General features: G+C 59.1%; 3 protein-coding genes across 7 annotated transcripts in view; all 3 read left to right on the top strand.

The window, feature by feature from the left end:
• PIK3R6 (phosphoinositide-3-kinase regulatory subunit 6) overlaps positions 1-9,530 on the top strand; it is a 29,853-nt gene extending 20,323 nt beyond the window's left edge. For 4 of the 5 annotated variants that reach the window (XM_032129299.1, XM_032129295.1, XM_032129298.1 and 1 more), the window contains exons 11-20: positions 130-583; positions 788-887; positions 1,648-1,764; positions 2,197-2,307; positions 3,826-3,916; positions 4,244-4,314; positions 4,546-4,636; positions 5,052-5,122; positions 6,088-6,224; positions 6,887-9,530. In XM_032129299.1, the coding sequence (XP_031985190.1) occupies positions 130-583; positions 788-887; positions 1,648-1,764; positions 2,197-2,307; positions 3,826-3,916; positions 4,244-4,314; positions 4,546-4,636; positions 5,052-5,122; positions 6,088-6,224; positions 6,887-7,043 (1,400 nt within the window). In that variant the 3' untranslated portion in view covers positions 7,044-9,530. The remainder of the gene's footprint in view (positions 1-129; positions 584-787; positions 888-1,647; positions 1,765-2,196; positions 2,308-3,825; positions 3,917-4,243; positions 4,315-4,545; positions 4,637-5,051; positions 5,123-6,087; positions 6,225-6,886) is intronic. The other variant, XM_032129300.1, reaches the window with a different exon arrangement.
• Positions 9,531-10,446: 916 nt separating this feature from the next.
• MFSD6L (major facilitator superfamily domain containing 6 like) lies at positions 10,447-12,910 on the top strand. The gene has a single exon (XM_032129448.1). The coding sequence runs from the start codon at positions 10,447-10,449 to the stop codon at positions 12,433-12,435; it is 1,989 nt and encodes a 662-aa protein (XP_031985339.1). The 3' UTR covers positions 12,436-12,910.
• A 3,295-nt stretch (positions 12,911-16,205) lies between these two features.
• On the top strand, positions 16,206-26,363 carry LOC116453676 (bMERB domain-containing protein 1-like). The gene is made up of 7 exons (XM_032129367.1): positions 16,206-16,614; positions 21,085-21,205; positions 22,677-22,750; positions 24,052-24,166; positions 24,297-24,370; positions 24,886-25,038; positions 25,786-26,363. The coding sequence occupies exons 1-6, from the start codon at positions 16,221-16,223 to the stop codon at positions 25,002-25,004; spliced, it is 897 nt and encodes a 298-aa protein (XP_031985258.1). The 5' UTR covers positions 16,206-16,220; the 3' UTR covers positions 25,005-25,038; positions 25,786-26,363.
• Positions 26,364-26,833: the final 470 nt, after the last annotated feature.

Genomic DNA, 26,833 nt, shown 5'->3' on the forward strand with positions numbered 1-26,833 from the left:
GACTGCCCTTGGGCCTGCTGCTGGAGATCTCTGCTCGGCAGCTGGCCTGGGGAGAGGGCAGCGGGGGCAGGACAGGGCTGAGGCTGGCAGTGGCCGGCTGTCCTTGCTGAGGCCGCTCTGTGCCCGCAGGGAAGGAGCTGGTGCTGTTCCTCCGCCCTCTGTCGCAGAGCTGCGAGCCCGACTGCCTCGGGCAGGACCTGGACCCCATCGAGATCCAGGACATCCTCCCGGACTGTGCCTGCTGCGGGCAGAGCCGCTTCTCCGTGCTGTCCACCGACAGCGGCATCGAGCGGGACCTGCCCGCCCAGGAGGAGCCGTGCGCTCCCTGCGCCGCGGACACCGAGCACTCCCGGCTCCACAGGAAGGGGGGCATCAAGAAAAAGCTGTCCCCGCTGGACAGCGTGGCCTTCCTGCAGGCTGGCAGCGGTGGCCCCGGGGGGAAGTCCCCCGGGAAGCTGCCCAGGAGGTCGGGAATGCCCCCGGAGCCCGCGGCCCCGCTGCAGAGGCTGCACACCGCCCGCGTGGTGCTGCTGGGGGACGACCGCATCCTGGGGCGCCTGGCACAAGCCTACCACTCCCTCAGGTACCGGGGCCAGCCGGGCTCGGGGGACAGCAGGACAGGGCGGCTGCTTTGCCCTTCAGGCTGTTGGAGCAGCCGGGGTGGCTGGGGACGGGGGCAGTGACGGGGGCAGGTGGCAGAGCAGCTGCAGTGTCCTGGCACTGTCCAGCCTTGGCCAGGAGCCGCGTTCTGCCCCTTTCCCTCGGGACATTCTATTTTTCGTTTCAGGAAACGGGAAACCCGGCGAGTGTTCCTGACGCCCAGGCTGAACCTGCAGTTCTACCACATCCCCGTGGTGCCGGGGCAGCCGCACCCCTCGGCTGCTGCGGTGAGCGCCTGACAGCGGCCGGGGATGGGCATCTGGGGGAAGAGCAGGGGGATCCAGGAATTCCCACCTTCCCAAAGCAAGGAGGGTGGGAGCCAACACGGAGCTGCTGGGCTCGGTTTGAAGTCACAGCTGCTTCAGTTCTGCTTCCAGGCCCCCGATGCAGGAGGTTCCATGAGGTTTAGCCAAGGATTGCTGCTTTTCCCACCTCCCCAGTGCTGAGGGGAAGCAGTTGCTGCTTGTTGAGGGCTTCACCTCCTTGGCCATGGCCCCGGTTTAGGTCTGTGAGTCACTACTTGCAGTTTATGTTGGACACATCCCCTCCCCTCTGACAGCCTGAGACAGAGAGAAATAAACAGTTGCATTTAGGATCTTTTAAGCTCAGCTGGCTGTGACCCCTGACCAACAGGCCAATATAAAAATCAGTATTTCTTCTTTTCATTCCTCATGGCATTTTTGTTCTTGAGCACCTGCTAAATGAGTTTGCCAACTTCTCTGGACTGAGCAGGGAAAGGGGAGGGATGGGGAAATGTCACAAATCTCTCCATCTCCTTATGGCTCCTGATATGGTGAACCCTGCTGTTCCTCTTTGGCTGCAGGAAGCTTCCCAGGAGTGTGAGCCAAATCTCACAGGAGCTGGATTTAGGGCTGGAAGTGGCTGGGAGAGGTTCTCCAAGTTCTCCTCACATTTTGCTCAATGCAAGCCCAGGAAAAGCAAACAATCCCTAGGCTGGAGTGAGTCTGAGCTGTGTTTCTCCCCCAGGACCACGCTGGCCCCGAGGAGCTGTGTGAGGTGGCCGGGTACCTGGGCAGAGCCGACCCCTGGTACGAGAGCAACATCAACACCCTGTGCCACATGATCCCCAAGCTGGCCACCATGGTACGAGGAAAGCCTTCCCATTTCCCAAACAACCTGCAGCGCCTGAGGAGGGGCCTGTGCCCTGCAGGGCTCTCCATGCCCAGGCAGAGATTTCCTCCTGCAAACCCTCCCCAGGGCCCTGCCTGTGGCTGCCACTGCCCCAGCCCACAAGAGCCATTTGCTGTGAGGGGTTTTTTTTGACCAAGGGACAGGAAATGGCAGATTTCAAGAAAGAAAACTTTTGCTGAAATCCCCCCAGCTCTCATTTCCCGGCAGTTTGAGCCACCAGTGACAGAAACAGGGCTGAGAGGCGGGTGCAGCTCCCGTTCCCTGTGAGTGGCGAGGGCAGAGGACAGCTCATCGCTCAGCCTGTGCCCAGGAAGGTGTGACATTTTGTGGCAGGGTTTTTGAGAAGTGGCAGGGGCTGACCCAGCCTGTGATTTGCCCCCCCAGCCATCGTCGCCGAGCAGGGCCCTGGTGACCGACCTGTTCCTCACCGATGTCATCGCCTACTACGCCCGCATGGGCACCCAGCCCGTCTGCTTCCAGGTGCACGCTGTCAAGGTGGGTGGCACAGCTGGCACAGCTGGCACAGCCCCTGGGCCTCCAGCGGCCCTGCAAGGGCTGGCAGAGCTGTGTAGAGCCAGCAGAGCCAGAAGGGGCTGGGGGCTTCCAGCAGATCCAAGCCTGGATCCCCGTTCCCCCCAGCCTGTCCCTCCCTGCCAGCTCCCAGTGACTCTGGAGCCCAGCTCCGCTGGAGCCAATGATCCTGGCAAGGCCATTTCAGGATCTCAGCTCAGCAACCCACAGGGATGCAGATTTCCTGTGCTGCTGGGTTTGGGGGAGCCCTGGTACCTCCTGCTGCTTTAGATGCTGGGAGCAAGCGGGGCTTTTCTGAGCAGCTTTGCCAAAACCTCCCTGTACCTTGCAGAGGCTCTGCAGGGTTTCCTGCAGCGCATTTGATTGATTTCCTGCCAGCTTTGCTGTGAAACGGTGTCAGAGCGAGGCCTGGCATTCGATAGGAGAGCAAAGAAGAGCTAAATTTGGGCACATGAAATTAACCCTCCCCTCCCTGCTCTTCTGGCAGCTCCCCCAAAGCTCAGGATGATGCAGAGACCTCCATTTATCTGCTCACAGGCACTTTGGCACCTATTGCAGCACAGGAGGAGCCCCAGCCTGGGCAAACTGGCACAAGGCTTGCAAAGAGCTTTGATAATTCCTGGTGGAGCATCCCCAGGACTTCCCTAAAAACCCATGGCCTGCCAGTCCTTGGAGCACCTGGGCCTCGGTTTGTGGCTGGGCATTTTGATTTTCTGGTGGAATTTTCTTCCGCTCTTTTCTCCTCCAAGATAACACCCGCCAGTGAGAGTGTGGGAGATTCAAGCAGGGGACGAGGAACTGGCTCCAGATGTGGTTTCCAGACAGAGGCCCCTGAGCTGCTCTCCTGGCACCCAGGGCGTGAGGCTGCCTCGGCTGCAAACACTGCCCCTGTTTCCCTTTGGGGTTAGGACCCCACTGTTCCTCTCTGGCTGCAGGAAGCTGCCCAGAGGTGTGAGCCAAGCCCCACAGGAGCTGGATGTGGGACCAGCAGTGGCTGGGAGAGGTTCTCCAGGACCTGCTCTGCACATCTTGCCCAATACAAGCCCACGAAAAGAAAAGAGTCCATAGGGCTGGAGTGACCTGGTGATTTGGGTTGGATCAGAGAGAAATTGCGTCCCCTGAAGCTCAGCAACACCTCAGCCTGGCTGAGCACCGGGGCAGTGCTCCCGGTGATGTGGGTGGGTGGCTGGGAGCTGACTCAGCTCTGAGGGCACAGTGACATCCAGTGGCAGGGGACACTGCCCGTGGCTCTGCTGGCCAGGTCCTCGGGGCTTCTGGCAAGGCCTGCCACGCTCCTGGAGCTCGGGGAGCAGAGCCAGGGCAGTTCCCCCATCCCACAGGAACCCTGAGTGCCATGATGAGATCCCAGCTCCCCCTTGGGTGCTCTGGAGGAGCAGTCTGTGCCACAAGCCCCGTGTGACACCCCAGGGTGACAGAGGGATCCTCAGGGATGCTCCTCTCAGGGGTGCTCCTCTCTTTCAGGTCCTGTTCCGGGACCCGGCGCAGGAGCCGGCCGAGGACGTGTTCCTCACGGAGCTGCTGACGCAGGTGCAGGACAGCCCTTCCCACAGAGGTGGGTGTGTCCCACCAGCCCCAGCCTGCACAGGGCTCCTGCCATCCCCAGAGCCCACCCACCCCATCCCTCAGCCTGCACAGCTCCAGGCCATGGGCAATACTCCTTGTTCCTGACTTCCCGAAATGCCTGGTATTTGTCCCTGAGGTTGGGCACAGACGCTGCAGTGAGTCCATCCCTCTGGCACAGAGCCTCAGCCTCTGAGGCAGGGACAGAAGGGACAGTGTGTGACGCTGGGGTGGCTCATCCCACGGGAGGATCCCTCTCTGCTGACCACAGACAGGTGGGATGAGGGAAATTCAGTCCCACCTCATTCCCTCCTTGCAGAGCTGAGCACAACCAAGAGGAAAACCACCCTGGATGGCCCTGGCATCGACCTCACAGTGACCTACAGGAAGGTGAGTGGGGCTCCCGGCACCCCAAACGTCTCTGCTCCCAGGGATGCCCAGCAGGGCACGGCTCTCCTAAAAGGAGACTGACCCTCCCTCTTTCCCTGGAATTGCTCTCCAGGCAAGGACAGAGAGGTTGTGGTGACCCTGTCAGGTCACCTCTGTGAAAAGCTGTCCCCAGCCCTCCCCACGCCCAGCCCCTCTGCCAGGGGCACTAACAGGGTCCGGTCCTGCCTGCAGGTTGTGCTCAGTGACCGGGAGAAGGAGCTGGCCCTGGCCCTGCGCTCCACGGGCCTGCTGATGAAAGCCATCCCCGCTGACGAGGCTGCAGGTGGGTTCTTCCCGCTTTGCTGAGGTTCCTGGTGCTCACTGGGGTAAATCTGGCCATGGTCCTTGGTGCCAGCTGTGTCTGGGCTGTGGGGGTGGAAGCAGTGACAGGAATATCGGTGTCCCCACGGTCTGGTTGGGGTTTTTCTCAGGAATGCCATGTCTGAGGCTCACACACGATTTAAGCGTCTTCCCTCTGCTCCAGCCTTCCTCTTTCACCCTGCCCTCAGCACAGCCTCTGAGCTTTCCGCCCCAAGCGTGGTCCCACGCAGTTCCTTTGCCCATGGAGCTGCTGGAGCGCCCTTTCCTGCTGTCCCGTGTGCCCACAGCCAGTGCACCCAAACGTGGGGCAGGGGTCCCCAGAAAGCTGAGCCGAGGTTGTGCCACAGCCCCAGACCAACCCTCTGCTTCTGTCACAGCGCGCGGCTGTCTGAGCGTGACCATCACCGAGATCGTCAGGATCAACAACCTGGCAGGACGGTCCTTCTCAGTGAGTACCCGTGGGGTCCCCAGGCCCTGCAGGGCCAAATCCCCTACAACAGCAGGGAAAGGGCAACCCTGTGGAGAGGAGAAGGCTTTGGGGCCACCCTCCTCACAGGGTGTTTCGCAATTATTTTCCATGGAAAAATCTGGATGTTTGAGCCAAAGGCCCAGATGCCCTCCCTGCTGGTCAGTGGCCTCCCTGCTGGTCAGTGCCACGCTGAATCCTGTCTCAGGAGCTCCTGAATGCTTGAGCTGCTGCTGGGGTTACTCCGTGACCACAGGGACAAAGTAGAGGAATAAATCGTGGCCCCACTTGGGTCCAGGGCAGGGTCTGCAGTTCTGCCATCAGCTCCATCAGCTCCACACCTTCAGCTGCGGTGCCCCCCTGTGTTAATCCCCCCAAAAGAGATCACCAAAAGTAATTCAACAAAGCATAAACGAGGAGCAGGAACTTCACTGAATCTGTTTATCAGCTCGGAGAGATGGATTTATAAGAGAAGGGATTGAAATTTTGACTTCTGTCCTTTTTGTTTCGCTTGAGAGTTTCAGCACACCCCAGAGGAAACGCTGCCCATGGTAACGTGTCACTGCAGTTTGGGTGGCACTAAACATTGCTGTGCCTTGGTCACTTGGGCCCTGGACCCTCTGGCTCCCCGCTGGTGTTTTTAACCAGCACATTTTGCCCATTCTTGCCTGGCTTTTGGGAACACTGAGGTGCTGCAGCCCCACTGCCCACAGAGACCCTCCATGGCCATGGAGCACAGACCTTGCCCCACAGCAGACACCCCAAACTCACAGCCTGTGCAGGGATTGCCAGTTTGGAATGTTTGTCCTTACGAAACATGGCCAGGTTGTGAATACAGAGAAAGGATTTGCTTTGTGTCACATCTGGGGTTAAAGAATAAAACCAGAGAGATGTCATTTTCTGTCCCTTTCACACCAGCCCAGGGAGGGGAGGGACACCCTCAGCAGGCTCTCCCTCCTCTCCCCATCCAGGCTGTGGCAAACAGGTTCAAAACACGGAATATCAAGATCAGGAGCCCAGAGCAGAGACCCTTCACCGTGCGGCTGGACAAGGACAGCAGGAGAACCTACAGGGACGTGATCGGGTGAGAACCCCCCGGGTGCCTGGCTCTGCACACCTCCCCTGCATCTCCTCCTGTTTTCCAGGGAGTCCTGACCCTCATACATAATAAAAACCCCACAGGCAAACCCGTTCCTTCTGCAGGGAAAGCAGGGCACAGCAGGGCTCTCCCACATTTGTGTTTTTGGGTGACGGTGTGAGGAACAAAATGGTTCTTTACACAAAAGGTGCTCTCAGTGAGACAGCAGAAAACCAGGGACAAACCTCCAGGGACAAACAAGGCTTGGCTCTCCTGAATTATGAATTATCTCACGATGCTGCTGCTGCTGCTCTCTTCACGGGCTGCATCCCTCACCTGGGGGTCTCCAGCACATGCAGGCAGGGGAGAGAGGATCCAGCCCTGTGGGATGGCAGGGATTAGTGTGCCTGGAACAGTGACATGGGATGTGCTGATGCTTCGAGGTCCAGCCAACACAAACTGTGAATTCCTGAGCTTCACACTGGGCCAGGCTCAGGACACTGGGTTTGTGTCAAACACTAACACGCAGCAGCTCATCTCTGCAGCCAAACCCAGCTGAAAGGAGCATGAGAGCAGCTGCAGCCGGCAGTGTGAGAGCCCTCCCTCAGCAGGCAGTGCAGAGAGCTGAGGTTTGAACACGCAGTAAATGTGTTCTTGTGCTCTTCCAGCCTGGAGGTGTCTCCCTGCCTCGAGCCCAGCTACTGCCTGCAGAAGACAAGGACCATGAAATGCAGCCCTCACGAAACAGAAGATGTGGGGCTTGTGAAATACCTGCCCAAGTCTCTGCTGCTGCCCATCAACACTTTTGCGGGAGTCATCCAGTGAAGGAAAGGGGAAAAAGGTGGTGTGAGTTATGACACGGGGTTATGAGAGGATGCGGGGAAAGAAAACACACTAAAAGCCACCAGTGGTGACTTTAAAAGGCAGTGGTGTGAAAAGCTGCCCCAGCAGAGGTGGGTAACCTCCGAGGGGACAGCCATGCCCTGCTGGTGACAGTGTGACCACGGCTGACAGCCAAGGGCACAGCCATGCTGCAGGACTGAGCTTTAACCTTTTGCACAAGTCAGGGAAAAGCTTTGAGCTCCTCCATTCAGGAAGACCAAGGAAATCCCTGTGAGGTGGTGCTGGCTGTGCTGGTGATCCCAGGGCAGTTGGCAGCAGCAATATTTATTTTGGAGATGTCTCACAGCCCAGCAGGGATCAGGGCCTGACCGTCGGGTTCTGCACGGAAAACTCATTCTGGCACAGGGTGTCACATCTGGGCAAAGCAGCCCGAATTCCCCAGCCTGGTTTAGGACAGCTCGTGGTATCCCTGCCCTCAAGGAAGAACACCGGTGCTCAGTGCAGCTTCCGTAAAAGGCAGTGAAAACCTGCTGCTGGTTCAAAGGGAATGTGGATAACGATGGATGGTGTGAAACAGGGAAATGTGGTGCGGTGTTTGGCAGGGCAAGAACTGCTCAGGCTGCCCAGACTGTGGGATGTGTTTGGCTGTGGATGGTTCTGCTGGAAGAAGAGCCCTCCACGGAGCAGATAATGAGGCTGCACAGCAGCTCTGCGACAGCTGTGCCTTGGAGACCACCTGGGATTTCTCTGTGGCTTCACTGCACAGCCTCTGGACATCCCATCCGGAGCCTCACGAGCACTGGTGGCATTGCTGTGGTTGTACATCCCAGGAACAGCCCCTACAGCCCCAGCAGGACTGGGCCTCCCCTGTGAGCTCAGCCAGCAGTGCCCCTGTGTCCCAGCCTGCCCCACAGTCCTGGTTCGGGCTGTGCAGGTGAGAGATGCAGCAGAGTGGGGGTTGATGGGCGGGCAGGAGGCCTCAAAGGCTTCCCTGTTCCTCTGCTGCTCCCACAGTATAGAAACCCCACCCTGGTTTGCAGAGGGGCCAGGCTGGGCAGTGACAGTGACAGCACAGCTCCTGCTTCCACCAGCTCAGAGCGACCCAGGGCTCAGGATAGGCATGAGGAGGACTCTGTCCTCATCCCAGTTTGTGGCTGACTGGAATAATGGATGAAATAGGATGCGTGTTATGAACCTCCAGAATGTGATCTGTGTTTTCTGGAGTGTCTCCAGGGACACTTTCGGGGACATCCCTTCTATGACACTAGGATTTCTGTACTGTCCTGGCTCCCAGGTAACTCGTTCCCTGGGCTGCCTTCACTCAGGAGTGATTGTTGGCTCATCAGCCCAAAGGAAGTGTCCTTTAGCAGCTATTCCCAGTCACCTCTGGCTGACACTGGGGAATCCCTGGAGATGTGCCACAGGTGCTGCAGTGGCACTGGCAAATCCTTCCTTAGCCCCATAGCTGAGGACAAACCCTTCCCTCTGCCGTGTCTGTGCCAGGCCTGCCCAGCTCTGGGGAGCAGCACCTCTGGAAAATCCCTTCTGTTTGTCCACCTGGAACAAAGAGCCCGCCCCAGTTATCCCAGTCTGGGGTCCTGGAGCAGTTTCCCCTCAGCAGAGCTGCCCTGAGCTTGTGGCTTTTCTTGGCTGCTTGGGCCACCTCTGTTTCTAACACATGCCCAAGGCTTTGGGGTTCAGCCCTCAGACTTCCCTGGTCTCAATCTTTGTCAGCCAGCACAGGGCAGCCCTATTCCTGCTCCTGGCACAGCAGGAATTGTCCCTTCCTGTTCCCAAGTCAAAGGTTTATTCATTCCCACTCCAAATGCCACCCAAAGCAGCCCCTGACCCACTCCTGGGGCACAGCAGCTCTAGAGCTGCCAGCAGGATCTTCAGCAGTGTGAAATCCTCCAGGTCTCATGAAATGTTTAACCCCAAAGCTGCACCAACACCTGGAAGACCACGCTGGGCACAACATGGCCATTTCCCAAGGAATCCCCATTGGAATGCTGGCGGATGCAGCCCCTCGCTCTCTGCAGAGCCAAGCACAGCACTTAAGCCTTAAAATCCCCCACAGGAGTCACAACTCTGCAATATCTCAGCAGCAGAATTCAGTTCTCCAGTTTTCACCTCACGACCCAAACATTGTGCTCCCCTGTGCCAGCCTGGGGCAGCAAACACTCTGTCCCTGAAGGGAGCTGAGGGGAGGCAGGAGGCTCACAGACGAGTCAGGAATGCCCTGCACGAGCAGCTGTTGTTGTTGGGGTAATGTGGGGCTTTAGGGGTGACCAGTGGCTCTGCACCCTCTGCCTCTTCAGGGCTTCACTGTGGGTTTTGTACACACAAAGAAAATGCTCAAAAAGCCAAGAGGCTTTGGGCTGGGCTGGAGTGTGGGCTGTGTGTCCAGAGTTTGTTCTGTACAGCTGTAAATTATGTAGATGGATGATAAATTATTTGTATAGGTGTCCTGGATGATCTGTACCACAGGGTGCAATCCTTTTAATGCCGATTGAAAGGAATTAAGACCAACCCAAGCTGAAACTGCCAGTTGGTTGTTGTTGTGTGTTTGCACGCGGCTGGGGAAGGACGCCCCGTAGTTCCACCTGAACACGAGGCACGATTTCTTCCCTGTGCAGTGACCGAGCCCTGAACAGACTGTCCAGAGAGGGTGTGGAGTTCCCCTCACTGGGGACATTCCAGAACCACCTGGACACAATCCCGGGCCATGTGGTTCCCGTCCGCGTCCCCCACGCCCCGGCCGGCCGGGATGAGGGCGAGCCCCGGGCGGGTCCCTCTGAGCCCACGGAACAGCAGCCGCCGCTCCCCGGCTTGCGCGGGGCACCTGGGCTGGGTGATCGCTGCGGCCCCTTCCAGCCCGAGCCATCCCGGGGTCCTGCGGGACGGGGACGCGCCGGGCCGTTCCCGTGCCGGTGCCGGGCCGTTCCCGTGCCGGTGCCGGGCCGTTCCCTTGCCGGTGCCGGGCTGTTCCCGGGCCGGTACCGGGCTGTTCCCTTGCCGGTACCGGGCTGTTCCCGTGCCGGTGCCGTTCCCATTCCCGTGCCGGGCCATTGTCGTGCTGGTGCCGTTCCCGTTCCTGTGTCGGGCCGTTCCCGTCCCCGTTCCCGTCCCCGTCCCGGTCGGCAGACGGCGCTGCGCCCCCGCCATCCCCCCGGGGCGGGGCAGGTGCGGCCGGGCCGGAGCCGCCGGAGCGATCACTGGGTCCGGAGCGGTCACTGGGCCCGGAGCCGCCGGAGCGGTCACTGGGTCCGGAGCGGTCACTGGGCCCGGAGCCGCCGGAGCGGTCACTGGGCCCGGAGCGGTCACTGGGCCCGGAGCGGGCCCGGCGGGGAGCGGCGGCAGCGGGTGAGGACATGCGGCGGGGGCCATGAGCGAGCGGTGGGACGTGGGCCGGGCCCTGGCGCTGGCCGCGCTGTTCCGGCTGCTGCAGGGCGCGGGCCGGGGCTGCGCCGCGCCCTTCGTGCCGCTGTACCTGCGGCTGCTCGGGCTGCCCGCGCCGCTCGTGGGGGCCGCGGCCGGGGCCCGGCACCTGGCGGCGCTCGCCGTGCCCCTGTGCTGCCCGCGGGGCCGCGCCGGCCGGCGGCTGCTGCTGGCGGGGTCGGTGCTGGGCTCGGCCGGGGCCAGCCTGGCGCTCACCCTCATCCCGCCCGCGGGGGACACGGGCTGCGACCGCAGCGGGCAGCTCGGCCTGCCCGGCTCCCTGCCCTCCGCTCTCCCTTCCACTCTGCTCGTCCCGGTGCCCACCACAGTGCCCAGCCCGATGACCAGCCCGTTGCCCAGCCCCGGCACAAGCAGTTACACAGCGTTAAGCTCGAGTGCTGTGACGGACACGAGAGCTGTGCCAAAGGGAACGGGGAGAGCAGCTGCTGACGTGTTGGCAGCGAGCAGGAAGCCCGCTCTGGGCATTTCAACCTTCCAGGGGTTATTGGGCACACCAGGTGCACTTCAGGAAAACGGCAGAGGACTTGGGGAAGGCAATCCGAAGGGAGATGGCTCCTTGGACGGTCCCTCTGGCTGGACAGTGAGAGCCGTTGATCAGCGGACACAGGAGCCAGAAAGGCCGGCTTTCTCCGGACCTCCCTCCCCCGGACTCCAGGAGGAAACTCCGGGTTCTGCTGCAACAGATCTTGCTGTTGATGCTGAGGAAAGCCTAAATGCTACTGAGAGTAATGAGCCAGCTTTGTTTAAAACAGCTTTTCCAACAGCTGTTGGAAATGCCTACGTGTCTGAAAACCTTTTGGAGTCTCGAGATGTCAAGTTCAAGGCAGTGCAAAGCATCTTCCAGGACAGAGAGTATCAAGTTTTTCTCATGGTCCTGGGCGCTGTGGTGCTTTGGGAGCTGTTGGCCACTTCCCTGGAATGGACCATGGATGAGAGTGTCTACGAGTACCTGGACTTTGTGGACGCCACGGACAGGTTCGGGCGGCTCTGGCTGTGGAGTTCTGTGGGCGCGGCCGCCGGAGCCTGCGGTGTGTCCGTGCTGGTGGATCAGCTGGATTGCTCCCTTGGCCACTCCATCCCCCGCCTCGCCGTGCACTTCTACAGTTACGCTGTCCTGGCAATGCTCTCACTGCTTGTCAGCGCCTTCTTTCCCGGCCACATTCCCAGGAAGAGCGCCCGTGCTCCCAGGCTGGCCAAAGCGCTGGCCCTGCTGTGGGGGGACGGCCAGGCGCTGCTGTTCGCGGGCACCATGTTCCTCGTGGGTGCTGCCAGCTCTGCCGGGCACAACTTCGTCCTGTGGCAGCTGCAGGACCAGGGCAGCAGCGAGCTCCTCATGGGGCTCTGGGTGGCCCTGGGGCCTCTGGCAGAGCTGGGCCTTCACCCCCTCAAGGGGCAGCTGCTGCGGGCGCTGCCGGGTGCCAGGATGGTGGTGCTGAGCCTGGGCGTGCTGGCAGCGCAGCTCCTCAGCTACTCCCTGCTCCGGGCTCCGTGGGCAGCGCTCCCCGTGCAGGCGCTGTCCGCCCTCAGCAGCGGGGCCCTGCGCTGGCAGCTGGAGGGGACAGTGGGGGACATCGCCAGGCCGGGCACGGAGCGCGCCCTGCACGCCCTGCTCGGGGGGCTCTGGGCGGGAGGAGCCAGCCTGGGCAGCTTTGGGGGCGGGTTTGTGGTGCAGCACTTGGGGCTGGCAGTGCTGTTCCAGGCCAGCTGCGTGGGGCTCGGGCTCTGGATCCTCTTCTTCATAATTGTCCAATCCAGACTGCCCCGGCAGAGGAAAATTAATTATTCCCGACTCCTGGCTGCTGATTCCAGTGAAATGAGCGACTCTGAGGAGGAGAACGAGAAGGACTGGCTGGTAAAGGCCATGAAGGATGAGAGCTTTAACAGGAATTGGATACAGCAGCACGGGGTCAACTAATCTGTACCTAAATCTGCGGGGTGGCATGGGAACCTGGTATAATGATAATATCCAGGAATCGCTGTTAATTCTAAAGTGCTAACTATATACAGGCTATATCTGACGGGAGAGATTTTTATTTTTTAAAAAAAATCATAAATCTTATTTTCTTACTTTATAGGCTTCTTCCTTTTTTTGTAATTTTTCCTTTTTAACGTGATGATTTTGCTGCCAAAATCCCAAAAGGATGTTTCAGGTGTACATTGGCTGAAATGAATGTGGATGAGTTTTTAGACGAAAAACAAACTTGGATTGTTGCTGCAAGTGCTGCTGTGAGTGACAGCTGTGACCTGGGCTGTGACACAATCAGATGGAAATGACTGACGTGCTGACAGCACACGGAACCCTTCCAAGGCGGCTGTGAACTCTTTGCACTCTGTAAGGGCTGTGAATAAAAACCTGGTTCATTTGTAAAAGAAGGTTTTGCTGCAGACCATCTGCCTTGTCGCGTTTTGTGATTTCAGGGTGCCCCTGCTTGGAATCTGCTGGGAAAAACCGCCAGGTGTGCTCAGAGGCAGCGCCCGTGGCTGGCCCAGCCCTCCTGGGCACTTCCTGGTGGCGACTTAAAGCGTCCCCGGCATTGCAGGTGACAGGAAGCAGCCGGGCCTCCCGACTGGTGGCACTTCTGTGGGCTGGGAATTACCGGAGGGCGGGATGGGATCCATCCAGCTTGGCACTGCTGGAAGCTGCTGATGCTGCCTGGATCCTGAGCAGGGATCCTCCAGCTGCTGTGTGAGGCAGCCGGGCAGGGACAGCTGGGCAGGGACAGCCACAACCCCACAGACAGAAAGGGGAATTTATTTCTGTTCCCTCACTGCCCAGGGGACCCCCAAAGCAACACCTGGGCACAGGTACACAGGCGGAGAGCAGCACTCAGTCCGTGCCAGAGGATCTCCTTCACACCGAGTTACCCCAGGTTACTCCCAGCTGGAGGTCACTGATATCCAGCCCTCCCTTTTTAACCCATTCCTGGGTTAAACCTGCCTTACCTGCCCTGCCTTCACCTCCAAGGCACAGATTTCAGCCCCTCTCTGGGAGGTAAGTTTTGCTTTTCAATGAGAAATCGGTGGTCTGGTCTCATTAAAAGATCTTAAATGGGGTTTAAATGAGCATTGGAGTCCCTTCAGCCACAGCAAAGGCTGCTGTCAGTTTATCAGGTATTCCTTGGTCAAGGAATTGCATCATTGCTGAGCAGAGGGATGGATTTCAATAACATCTGCGTGAGTGGCTCACAACCCCGAGACAGGCAGCTGCAAAAAGCAGAATATTTATGGAAACGCATATTTAATGTGGCATATGCAAATGTGTCACCCTGCCGTGTTGTGGGCTCGGCAGGAAGCGCTGGAGACAAGGGAAGGACTCCTTGGAGATAATTCCTTTCTCTGTATGCACCGATCCCGCATTATCTGTACATCAGATGCTTTCAGGGTAATTAGCTCCCTCTCTTCCTGGCACCGATGCTCTGTGCCAGCAGAGCGCTCCGCTGCAACGGCTCTATAGATAGAATTGTCCCCGTGCCAAGAATAGCTGGAACTTTTTATTAAGATGTTACCTTCTCCCAGGAATTCAAACACGAGCGGAGAGCAATTTTAGTGTCAAGAATCTCTCCCGGCCTTATTATCATGTAATACCTGAGGAACAAAGCTGGTTAGTGGGGGATCTGCCTGCAGTCAGGCTCATCCCCACACGCAGCACATCCAGAGCCTTTGTGAGAGGCACAGAAAGAGCTGGAATGGTTTGAAATGCAGCTGCAGCTTCAGCTGCCAGCTCTGCCCTCGTTAGAAGCCTATTACCTGCGTGAGCTGTGCCCTTTTCATCTGCCTCAGCACAACGGCAGCTGCTGGATTCCAGTTTGGCAGAGAGAAGCCTTGGAATGACAGGTGCCTGTCCATCCTGGAGCTGTGGAGGGGGCGACTCCCCCGAATCAGCACCAAATGTGTTTAATGGATTATAAATCTTTAAAAAATAACCTTATTGTGCAAGGTTATTACACTGATGCCCCGTTTTGGGCATTCCCTTAAATCCTGCCTGCCCACAGCACGAGCACATCTCCCTAAGAAGGAGCAGGGAAAGATCCCATTGAAACTCCTCAGCCCCAGGATTCCAGGACCTGGGTGAGGGAAGAAGCCCAGGGTCCTGTCAGGTGTAGGGCACACGCTGCTCCCGTCCCTGATTTGCACTTCCCTGTGCACTGTGGATTTGCCCAGGACGATTCCATCCAATCCAGCAGATCCAATGGTGTGTGAATTGTGTCCTGACCCCGTGGGTGCCTCTGGACTGTCTGATTTACTCCCGTGCTTTTACTAGGGATTAAGTGAGCCTATAAAATGCATTAAACTCAAGTTCAGCCCCCAGCAGATCTGGCTGCTCACAGTGAAAGTCATCCTGGAGAGTATTTGCCTGAAGAACTAATTAAAATATTTACAGGTTCATTTTCTCTGTGCTGTGGAGTGACCAAAACAAGGTGAGTCACTGCAGCCCCGCTGGTTCCAGGGCTGGTGGGTGCCCATCATTAATGAGCTGAGAAGCAGCCACTTCATGGCTCTCCTTCCTCGCACATCCAAACGCCCAAACCAATCCGGGGCGGCCCTCAGCTGGGAGCCCAGCAGTTCCTTACAAACCCAGGGCACTCCTGAGCAATTCACTGGAATACTGGAGCTCCCTGTTTGTCACGGATCACCGTTCCAGCTCACAGCCCACGGCCTCGTGGCTTTGTGCTGCTGCTCCTGGGAGCATTTTCAGAGGAGTTCTGGAGCAAGGTGCTGCTGCTGCACTGCCAGCCCAGAGCAGCAGCTCCCATGTCCTGTCTTTCCCCCGTCTTTACACAGAGACTCTTAATTTTTGCCTCCTCATTGTGTTTATATTGCACAGTTCTCCTCAAAGAATGGAACACCATCCCTCTGGCCTGTGTTCTGCTTTAAATCACTTGACTGGACCAAAAGTCGAGAGCTCCTCTTTGGCTGCTGGAGATGGGAATTCCCAGATCTTGCTCAGGTTTGTGTTTCACTGGCTGGAGGTCAGACTGCTGCGAGCAGAGCCCACGGGCTGGTTCTGGGCAGGTGCTGACCCCCAGACCCCTCCCTTGTGTTGCTGTGTCCCTGCTCTCCAGCCCAGTGGCACTTCCCAAAATGTCCCTGAGCCACGTTGCCAGGCTGGGTGTCCCTGAGCCCCTGGACCTGTGCGTGGGGACATCAGTGTCACCTACAGGCACCTCCTAGCAGAGCAGTGTCCCAGCAGAGGACCCCTCCGTGTGCTTTGGGGCAGGGGGTGTTGAGGTGCGTCCTTCCACAGCTGGGAATCCCCAGCCAGGTGCTCTGGGAGCACAAAGCCCTGTGAGCAGCAGGGTTTGCCCATCCCCACCTTCCCTTGTCGCTTTGCTGGGCCCAGCCTTCAGGACAGTGGCAGGGGTCAGTGCTGTGCTGGCCAGAGAGAGGAGAAACCGTCTGGGTCCTGCTGAGGTGGGTGCCACCACCATGCTGGATTTCAGCCCTTGGAGCGTTGTCAAACTCTCACTGTTGGGTTTTTCCATGGAGAAAAGTTGCTTCTACTGGAAAACGCAGCTGCCCTGGCTCCGCACCTCGCAGCAGTTTTGGGGGGGCTCTTGGGTGCTCTGCCTCACCCCGTGTCCCATCCCCGTGTCCCATCCCCGTGTCCCGCAGAGCCTGGGTGCCTTCAGTGCCCGGGCCCCGCTGTCGGTGCCGCTGCTGAGATTTGGGGGCGTGAAACGGCCAGAAAGGGTCCGGGGAATGCCCCGGGGGAAACTGCGGGGGCCGGGGCCTGCAGGCGGAGGACTCGGAGCGCAGGGAGCGGTGGGATCGGAGGGAGCGGAGCGGTGGGAACAGTGCGAGCCCCCGCCCAGGCGGAGCGGCGGGATCGGAGCGGTGGGAGCGACGGGAGTAGTGGGAGAGGAGGAAAGGGAGCGGCGGGAGCCCCCGCCCCGGCGGAGCCGTGGGGTCGGAGCGGTGGGATCAGTGCGAGCCCCCGCCCCGGCGGAGCGGCGGGAGCAGCGCGGAGGGAGCGGCGGGAGCCCCCGCCCCGGCGGAGCACAGCGCGCTGGGCTGCGGATGGAGGGCAGCCGCGCTTCTCCCCGGTACGGATCCATGGAATCCACCCGGTGGCCGCCGGCCGGCGCGGGGCCAGGTGAGCGCGGCGGGACCGGGACGGCACCGGCACCGCCCGAACCCAACTTCCCCCGGGGATGGGTGGATGGATGGATGGATGGATGGAGTGGTTGGGGGAGAAAAAGGACGCGGAGAAGGGGCTGGGCGGGAGGAGGGGGGGGATGTCTGGAGGGACACACCGGGGGAGCAGGGTCACATCTGGCCGCTGCTGCCCAGCTGGACACGGCGCCGCTGCGCTGCCATGCCCGGCCGTGGGCACGGCTGTGACGAGGGCCTGGAGGGCTCGCCCTGTCCGTCACCGCCTTCGCCCCTCTCTGACCAGTTCCTCCAGCAGGACCCGGGGTGAGAGGAGCTGGGGATGCCAAGCAGGGGAATTGCCTTGAGCAGAGCCCTCGACCTTGGGCTGGGAGGAAGGGTCGCAGTGCTGGGCTGTGCGGAGGGGAGGCGCCTGCGATCCCTCTGCTCTGCTGCCCCTCCGACCTCTCCCCTTCCCGTCCCTCTCTGCTCCCCCTTCGCCCCTTGCGCACAGTGGGGCAGCGACAGGCAGCTGGAGAGGCAGGGGAGGAGGGATGGAGCCAACTCCAGCACCCTGCTGGGTACTGCCTGGGGGGTGTGTGATGCCCATGAAGCTGCTCAGCTCCTGAGTGAGCTGTGGGAAGTTTTGATCCGTTTCCTTTGTGCCTTTCCTGGCAGGGTGTATCCTCCCCTACAACCCCCGTGGGGGTCTGAGCACCTTCATCACCCGGGTCCTCTGCTCCAGCAGCCGGGTGACATCGGGGTGGCGCAGGGGCTGGACTCAGGGTGCTGGGTATGGCCTGGACATCCCCCGTGGGTGTCTGTAAGCAGGACTGTAGTGGCTGCGATTTTGTTGATTCGGTGCAGTTGTGTGAACTCCCAGCTCCTGGGGACCTTGGGATGGGTGAGAACCTTGGGATGGGTGAGGACACTGCAACAAGCCCTGCCTGCTGTTTGGATGCTGCTCTGCTGCTTGCTCCCAGCCAGGACAGCTCAGGCCAAGCCTGTGGAGCCCTGAGCTCCTGGAGCCTCTTGTCCTGCTGCTGTTCAGGCTGAATGTGCCCTGTCCCTGCTGCTCTCTGGAGCACAGGAAAGCACACGGCTGAGTTAGAGGCCATTTGGGATGGTGCCCCCGTAAAGAGCTCTGACCCCTCCACAGGGGGCTGTCAATCGATTTCCCAACTTTAATCATGAAGAAAATTGCTTGAAACTCACCCTGCACTGTTGGCTGCCGTGACTCATCCCAGGCTCGCTGCTGACTGTCCAAATGTTTTCCCCAAACCTTCTGGAGTGGAAGTCTCTGGCCATTACACTCCTCGTGTGTAACACACACCCTGGGCTGGGTGTTATCAGAGCATCTCCAAATTTCAGTCCAAGCTTTCTCCCCCTCCTTGGTTGGCCACGTTGAAGTGGTGCCGGGTGGGATCCCTTTGGCTCGGGCACTGGGGGTTTCTGTGTGGGGGTTTCTGTGTCTGTAGGTTTCTGTGTGTGGCTGTGCTGCTGTGGGAGCGCTGTGGGAGCGCTGTGGGAGCAAAGGGACCCCTGGACAGTGTGGCCACACCTGGGGCCATCCCTGTCTGTCCCCAAAGGGAGATTTGGATTGTGAGCTTGATCACAGCTTTAATGAACACCCTGCCTGGGGTGTCTCCTTCTCCAGGTGCTCCCTCCCAGGGTTCATGGGCTTCGTTTTCCAGGAGTTTTCTCCTGGCACTGCCCTCCCTCTGCTTCTGCCCTGAATTCAGCAGCTCCAGGGACACGAAGGTCCTGTCAGAACTTCTTGTCCAGCACTGGCTGCTTAGGGGAGCAGTTCCCTGGGATTCCTGAGGGATGCAGAGTGTCAGGACCTGACCACAGCACCTGAAGGCACAGCCAAGGGCTGGCACCCTCCAGCTGAGCCCTGAGGCCCTGGCTGGGCTGTGCTGCAACCTTCTCACTGTCCCCACGTCCCAGCACACTCCTGACCTGGGCAGTGTCCAGGAAGGTGACTTCAAGGTGTGTGTGAGGGCAGGGTGGTGCCAGCCACACCTGATGGGAACCATCCCAGAGCTGAGCCTCAGGCTGGAATTACAGCCCAGCCTCCTGCTGCAGGTGGGGGAAAGCAACTCAGCTCTTCCACCTCCTCCCCTCCCAGCACTGCCACCTCATCCCTCTGCCTGCACAGGCGAGGATTCACCTCTCCCACCTGGAATGGATGTGCTGACGACATTCTGGGATGAGAGGGAGAAGAAGGGATGCTGACGGCTGTTCCAAACCCTGGCGCTCCTCCCGGGAAATACCTGGCTGGGAACCTCAGCCAGATGACTCTGCCAGCAGGGATAGGTGACATTCTGGGTTATTCCCCACCCGGGCAGGCCAGGAGTGATGGTCCCCCTACCCAGCCCCGCCCCTGTGCTCCCAGGGCTGGTCGGTGTGCCCTTGGATGGAGGCTGCAGGAAGCTCCGGGTTTATCTGTCTCCGTGTTCATTGGCACACCTGGGCAGCCACCAGCCTTGTCACCTCTGCCTGGGCACAGAGCGGACACAGCAATGCAGCTTTTCATGACAGCTCTGGAGCTGAGCTGAGGTACAGCCCCAGGGAGCGGCTGCCCACGGGCACATCCAGCTGTGCCACCTGCGCCTCCAGCTGTGCTGGCACCTGCACATCTGCCAGCATCTGCCACGGGTCCCTGGGCCATCCCCAGCTGCTCAGCTGGGTGCAGCTGCAGCCAAATATCCCAGGCCAGAGGAGCTTCGGGGTGGCAGAGCCCCAGGATGCTCAGGATGAGGGACCTCAGCATCCCGGTCCCCTAGCAACCGCACTCTGGTCCCTTAGCAACCGCATGCTGATGCTGTAGCAGCCACAGGCCGGTCCCTTGGCAACCCCATCAGGAAACGAGGCAGAGGGAGGGGGCTGTGCAGAGCCCGGGGCAGGAGCTGCTGGAGGGCTCATCCAGCCTCACACCCTGCCCAGCCCAGGGATTTGTCTGTCCTGATCAAGCACTGGCTCCTGGCAGCATCCCGAGGGCTCTGAGCAGGGAATGAGTGAGGAGTCACACCCTGGCATCAGCTGAGCCTTCGTGCCTGGGGGAGAGGGAGACAATCTCCGAGAAATCCTCATGAGCTTCTCAGCCAGAAACAGCAGAAATTTCTTCTCCAAGCCACTCTCAGGAATCCAAACTATCGGATTTCCACAATAAAGCTTCCCTGCTGGAAGTCTTGGAAATATGTCCCACTCTGGGAATGATTTCCCGGGCAGTGTTCTGTGATGGGGAGAGGACAAGGAGCGCAGAGTGTTCAGTCTTGAGCCTTAGAGTTTGTCTCTTCCTGCCTGTAACCCTCAGCACTGGCCTGGATCCCATTTGAATGCCCAGACCCCATATCCTGACATCTCCCATCATCCCTGCCTGGAAAATCCTGCTCCTGGAGCCGTAACAGGGCTGTGCTTTCCCCTCTCCCTGCATGGGGAAAGTCCCAGGGCTGCAGGAAGGCAAAACCTCAGAGGGGAGAGGTGCCCTGTGAAGGCTCAAAGGAAGCAGACTTTGCCCTGATGTGGTATTTGGAAGGGTTTGGAATGTTTTCCCACAGCCTGGCTCTGCTGCAGGCCCCTGTCCCCAGCACATCCCGGGATTAGCTGGGATGTGATGAAGGTGCTGCTGCCTGGCACTGGTCACAGGCTCAGTGTCGTGTCTGAGAGCCAGACTGGGCTGGGAGCTGGCTTGGAGCAAATCCTCAGCTCTTCCCATAAAACTGGCTGGGAGCCACTGTGGGATCCACACAGCACCCACGAGTAAATCCGCGGGACGGTCTGGGGCAAAGGAGTGGGATCTGTGTGTGTGAGTCACGGAGGGCGAGGAAGAGCTGCTGGTCAGAGCCACGGACGGGGGTGGACGGGCTTTCATCCTGTCCGTCCCTCCAAAATACAAATTACAGCCCCTTTATCCCACATTTTGCTGGGAAGCCCCTGTCCCTTGCCCTGAGCAGGTGACCCCCCTTTCCCTGCCTCAGTTTCCCCGGGTGGGGATGGATGTGATCCTCAGCACTGCAGAGGGTGCGGGAGCTGAGCTGAGCTGCCCTGCTGGGTCTCAGGGGGGCTTCTCCCCAGAGAGCTGGGAAGGATGGGCGGTGTTCATCCAGCGTGTGAGGGAGGGGGAGCAGCAGAGGGAATTTCATCCCCGTGACCCCTCAGCTCTGAGCTTTGTGTGCCCAGGATTTGCTCCTGGCCATACAGGAGGAGGCTGCTGGGCAGGCTCAGCTCTCTGTGCTGGACATAGCTCTGGAAAAAGAAAGGGACATTCCCACTCTTCCCTCCAGCAGTTTCCAGCTCCCTTGGCCTCCTGCTGTTGGGAGAGGGGGAGACCCCTGGGGATGCAGGGTTTTGTCCCAGCACAGAGCCCGGCACAGGGGCCGGGAGCAGGGGAAGTGCTGCTGGGCCCAAGGCTGCCCTGAGGTCCCTGCTGGTCTCCTGCTGCCTAAGGTGGCTCCCATTCCTTTTCCAGAGGATGAGGTCGTGTCCATGGCCGACTCCACCACCACCATCGATGACATCGAGGGAGAGCTCTTCAGGATCGAGCGGATCCGGGAGATCCTGGTGCGCAGGGAGTCGGAGCTGCGCTACATGTGAGTCCCTGTGCCCCCTCCTGCTCTGCTCCCTCCCAGGGACACCCCAGCACCTCCTCCTGCCCAGCCAAGCACAGCCCAGCCCCAGGGATGAGCAGGGCTGCGGCTGCTTCCCACCTTGTTTCCCAGCTGGAAGTGCAGCCTCTCGCACGCTCTGGCCTTGCTCTCCTGAATGGGTCCCTCTTACGAAGCCGTCACTGTGGCTGGGGAACTCTGAGCCAGCTGAATTCTGTGCAAGCAGAGTTTATCACACAGGTTTGACCCCTCAAGTGTGCCCACATCCCACCGGCTCCAGGTGTTCCCAGCCGGTCCATGCTCTTCCTCAGTGTGAGGCTCTTGGGCTGGGCTTGGGAAGGGACCTGGGGTTTGGTGCTTTGGGGCTGCTCTCTGAAGATTTGCCCCAGCAGGAAGATCCGGCTTTGTCCCAGCACCAGGATCTGCAGCTGCTGAGCAGCCACACAACCACAGTCTGCTCTCCCCGGTTTGAAGTATTGCTCATCCTCCCACCTCCCCTTTTCCTCCTCCATGCCCTGGGGCCACCAGGACATGCTGGAATTGGCCTGGCACCAGTGCCTGGAATGTTTTTCCACAGCCTGGCTCTGCTGCAGTTCCCTGTCCCCAGTGCATCCCGGGAGTGCTGGATTAGCTGGGATGTAGCATCCCATCCCTGCATCGCCTCCCTGCATCCCACTCTCCACTCCCAGCACAGCCTTTGCAGCCTGGTGAGGAGGGGAGGATTTTCTCCAGGGTCCATCTCAATAATCAAAGAAGTTTTGGAATAAAATTCTCCAGGGTTTTCAGATCTAAGGCAATAAAACAGCCCCCAGGTTGCAGTGGTGCCCACCAGCACTTGGGGGGATAAAGGACATTTTCCATGAGTCTATTGGGAGATTTTATGTGTTTGGAGGAGAAGACCTGATCAACATCCAGAGTCTGGGTTGATTAGGCTTTTCAATATCACTAAAGGGCCGTAGTCAGCCCAGTCCTCAGATCCCACCCTGCCAGCCCAGCACCAACGGGGATTTTGGCAAAGGTGACACTTTCTGGGCTGTGGCACTTCCTGTGCTGCCTTTGGGACTTGACTGGGTCCCCACTGGTCCCTGCACTGAGGGACCCCACAGCCTGGGAATCCCTGGGTAAACCCAGCGTGAGTGGAAGCTGGGAGCTGCTTCAGAGGCTCGCATTTGGAGCCCCTCGGAGGCACAGTTCTCCCTGAACTCGTTGTTGAAAAGGATTTTTGGAAATCATCAAAAGTATACTTCTTAAAGGCTTTCCATAGCAACAGTACCCGATGCTCTCCGGTGCCGTCGAAGCTCACAGCTCTTGTTTGGCTTCTCCGTTGTCTTGCGCATGGAAAACAAAGGGAAATCTGGGATCCCCACCACAGGCACTGGCTGGGTGTTGCTCCGGGGGTTTGGAACCTCTGCTCTCCCAGTTTTCCCCCTCAGAGGTTCCGTTTGTGTCTCCACAGGATGGATGACATCCAGCTTTGTAAGGAAATCAGCCGGCTGAAAACAGAACTCCAAAAACTCCTGTCCCTGCCCGGTAAGGCTTTGGGGAGCTTCGGAGAGCCCCACCCTGCTGCCTCGTGGGGGCTTTTAATGCCAACACCTTCCAGTCCATAAACCAGGACTTTCCCTAAACCATGCCTCAGAGCAGAGATAAACTGGTCTTCTCTGTTACTGGAGAAACGAGCCTGGCTTTCCTTCCTGCTTTGGGCTTTCATTTCTTGCCTTTTCAGCACTCCCAGACTCAGCTGAGAGCAGAAATTCTGCTCTCTTTGTCTCCTTTGTAAGTTGACTCAGACCAGTCTGATCTGGAAAAATCCTGCACATCCCTGTTCTTGTGAGACAGCCACGGCAGCCTTGGGTTTGGATAAAGACTGGAACACGTCAGTGCTTACTCAGAGCCCAGCCAGGGCTGGGGCTTGAAATGTCCCCAGTCAAGGTGCCTTTAATGATTCAGATCATCACCGTGGTCATGATGGGCTCTGACATCAGCCAGGGGAGAGAGAGGGACTGCGTTTGTCCCGTGGGACCTTAACTCTGACAGGTTCGTCCTCATGACTGCAGGTTGTTAATTAACTGCAAGTGGCCGTTGTTAATTAACCCCAAATAGCCGGGGCTTGGGCACAGCCTGACGTGTGGCAGCCAAATGCCACTTGAAGTGCCCGTGTCCCCCGCAGGCAGGTGGGGGCTGCTCAGAGACAGAGCCCAGGTGACTCTGCCTTAATTCAGGGGGTGGGAGAGCCCAGCCCAGGCCAGAGCAGCTCCCCGTGCCAGGGAATTCATTCTCTGCACGACACCACAAGAAAACCCTTCACTTGCTGGGGACGTTTTACAACAGGATGGGTCTGAGGCAGCACCTGGATCAATCTCCCAACTACAAATCAATCCTTGGTTTGGGAGCTGCTGAGACCTGGCTGGCTCCATCCTGCAAATTTTGCTGTGTTTTTATTTAGCTGAAGGAAGACTCGTGGTTGATCCAGTCTGGGCTGGGCTGGTTTTGGAGCTGGCTGGAGAATTCAGACGTGGCGTTAAGCAGTACAAACAGCCAGAGTTCCCACCTCGGGTGGCTCCCCATTGATGTTTCCCACTCCTGGCTATCGTCTCTGTGTATCCCACTGTATCCCATTCCATACCAATTCACACAGGACAGGCATTCTTAGTGATGGGAGAGCTCTCCCAGCCTTCACTTGCTGCTCACTGAGCAGCCAGAGCCTGGATCCAGCTGCTTCCTTTGGGTTGGCTTTGCCCCCAATCTCAGAGCTGGGCAGAACAGAGCAGGACTGGCCTGGCAGGAGGGGCTGGCCCCTGTGGGGGTGAACTGTGCTCCCTGTGCTGCAGAGAACCAGAAGTCCAACGAGGAGAAGCAGAGGGAAGAGGAGCTGGTGCAGCAGATCCACAAGCTGGTGGAAACGCGGGATTTCCTAGTGGATGACGTGGAGTTTGAGAGGCTCAGGTAGCTGCTGTCACTCGTTCCTTGTGCTGGGGACAGTGCAATCCACCCCCTGAGCCGTGTCCTGCCTTGCCAGAGCTCCCGGGGGCCTCATTGCTCCTTTCCTGAGCAGAAACCGAGTTCTTTGTCACAGGGAAAGGGAAGAAGACAAGGAAATGGCCGAGTTCCTGCAGAGCAAGCTCTCCAAAAGCTACCTCCAGAGAGCAGGTAGGTGCTGACAGGGTTCATTCCTGGCACTGAACCTCCCTGGCATTTCTCCCCTTTCCCAAGCACTCTGTCTCCAAGATTTGACTGCCTGGGACTGGCTTACCTGGAGGAGGGTGGGGAAGTGGAACTGGGGGATGCTGGTTCTTGAGATCACATCGTGGGAACATCTGGAATTGGAAGAGGTGTTAGGAATCCATTTCCCAGCCTAGGAGAATGGGATAGGTTATTTTAGAGCTGACAGACTTCCTCTGACCCTTTAATATTGCCTCACACCTCAGGTGGGTGCAGGATGGACACCACATCCTCTGATGAGAGCCACCCTGTGCTCTGTTACCTCCCCAGGGCCATGGGAAGCATTCCCAGCCCTGGGGACACCCCAGAGCAGCCACAGCAGTGTCCTCATGGTGCAGGGGCTGTGGCTCTGAGGGGGTCAGCAGCAGCCCCAGAGGAGCTCTGAGCACCAGCCCTGGGCTGTGCCCTGTGCTGTGGGCAGACCCCGATTCCTCTGCCCGCAGCTCCTGTCCGAGAGAAGAAGATGACGTCGAGGGGACAGCAAACCTCCACTCCCTACGTGACCAAGACAGGCCTGACTCTGCTCAAGGAGTGCTGTGGCTTCACCTGCTCCATCATGTAGGGCACTGCCAGCCCCTGGCACAGGACACGCCGTGGTAGGGGTAATTCCCAGGAATCTGGGACAGGCAGGAGGGGCTTCCTTGGAGCTGGGCCTTCCTGGGCAACCCTACAGGGATGTGCCATGATTCTGGGAACAGGGATTGCCCAGGGGGCTGTGTCAGTGGCACAGGACAGTCCTGTGGCTGCTGAGCCAACCAGGCAGTTCCCATCCACCTGCCAGTGGGTCAGGACAGAAGTCATCCCAAATTCTGTGGGAATGGCAGACCCACAGAGATGCTGCTTGCCAGTGCTGGAGTGGGCTTCCCAGCTCATCCCAGGAGGAGCTGCAGTGCCCTGACAGAGATGGGGGTGGGATCCCCACTGGAGCGGCTGTGCCTGGCTCCGGCTGCCTCCCCGCCCTGTGGATGGCTCTGCCCCACAGCACTGCTGCCAAAATTGGGCTTTGGGGCTGCAGACAAGGCCAGCAAGGCCTAAACAGCTTGGAGTGGGCTTTCCCCAGAGGGTGACGGGAACAGAGCTGCAGCACCTGACTGATGCCACGTGGGACAAGCTCTGTGTGAGGGGAGGGTGATGGGGACAGAGGTCCAGGGGGTTGTGGCTCTGTGGGAGGATTCATTTCACCCCAGAGGAGATTTCACTGGGGCCAGTGGCAGCAGGAGTTCCCCCAGGGGCAGTGGGTGCTCTGTAAAGCAGGGCTGGCTCCATGGCCACTGGAGAAAGGAGCACAAGGCGATCCCATGGCTGTAATTCCTGATTTCCCACCTCCTGCCCTCGCTCCCCAGATCTGCAGCCAGAGTCCACTCCCTGCTCTCCTCCGAGAGACCCAGCATCCATCATTGTCCACAATTTCCCCGCAGCAGCACCACCGAGGCTCCCAGGCTGGCTGGGCAGGTCTGGCTGCTGGCACAGGTCCTGGTGGCCCCACGTCCTCCATGGCAGCACAGACACCACGGCCCACCCCGGCTCAGCCTGGGAGCTGTGACAGCAGCGGGGAGCCCACGGCACAGCGCTGGAGCATCCTACACCCAGACCCAGGGATAAAAAGCACCTGGAGCTGCTGTTGGGAGAACATCCTGCTCCAGCACCCAGAACACGCTGTGGCCACTGCTGATGATCTCCTCCTCACCCTTGCCCCACCCTGGGAGTGCCCATGGGATGGTTCCTGAGGACTCCTGGTGGGGAATGTCTGTGTGTCCCAGCTGTGCCCCTGTGGCTGCTCCTGGAGAAGGGCTCAGGCTGCTCCCCTGGGCACATGGAACTGCTGGAACTGCTGGAAAAGGTGCCCAGCCCATGGGCGTGACACCGGTTCATGTGCATTGATCTCGACCCAAACCAATAAATGTCTGTTGGAAGCTCCGTAGCTGTGTTCCCACCTGGGACCTTTTTAGGAGGTGGCTCAGCTGCGTCTCAGTGGGGCGGGTAAAGAGGAACAGAAACCTGATCCTAAAGAGTCAGGCTGGACTTTGGAGTTCCCTGGAAAGCCCAGAGCAGCACCTGCTGCTGCAGCAAGGTCCCCAACCCTTCCATTTCTGGTTCTGACCCACACTGCACTTTTGGTCCCTCAGTGTCCTCCACCAGCCCCTGGGGACAGCCGTGTCCCCAGCCGTCCCTCACAGGGCAGGGGCAGAGCTGCTCCTGTCCCATGAGCTCCTGCCACCTGCCACCACTGAGAGGCATCCAAGTGGGTGACGGGGTGGCCGTGGGTGGCCGGGGAGAGGACAGCTGAGTCACCTCTCAGGAGGGGTGGGAAATGTCACAGCTGAGATGAGATGTGAGGGCACAAAGGCACAGCATCCTCTGTGCTCTGGGATGAGTCAGGAGCTGACTTCT

The sequence above is a fragment of the Corvus moneduloides genome, chromosome 19, assembly GCF_009650955.1.
Source record: "Corvus moneduloides isolate bCorMon1 chromosome 19, bCorMon1.pri, whole genome shotgun sequence".
Classification (NCBI taxonomy): domain Eukaryota; kingdom Metazoa; phylum Chordata; class Aves; order Passeriformes; family Corvidae; genus Corvus; species Corvus moneduloides.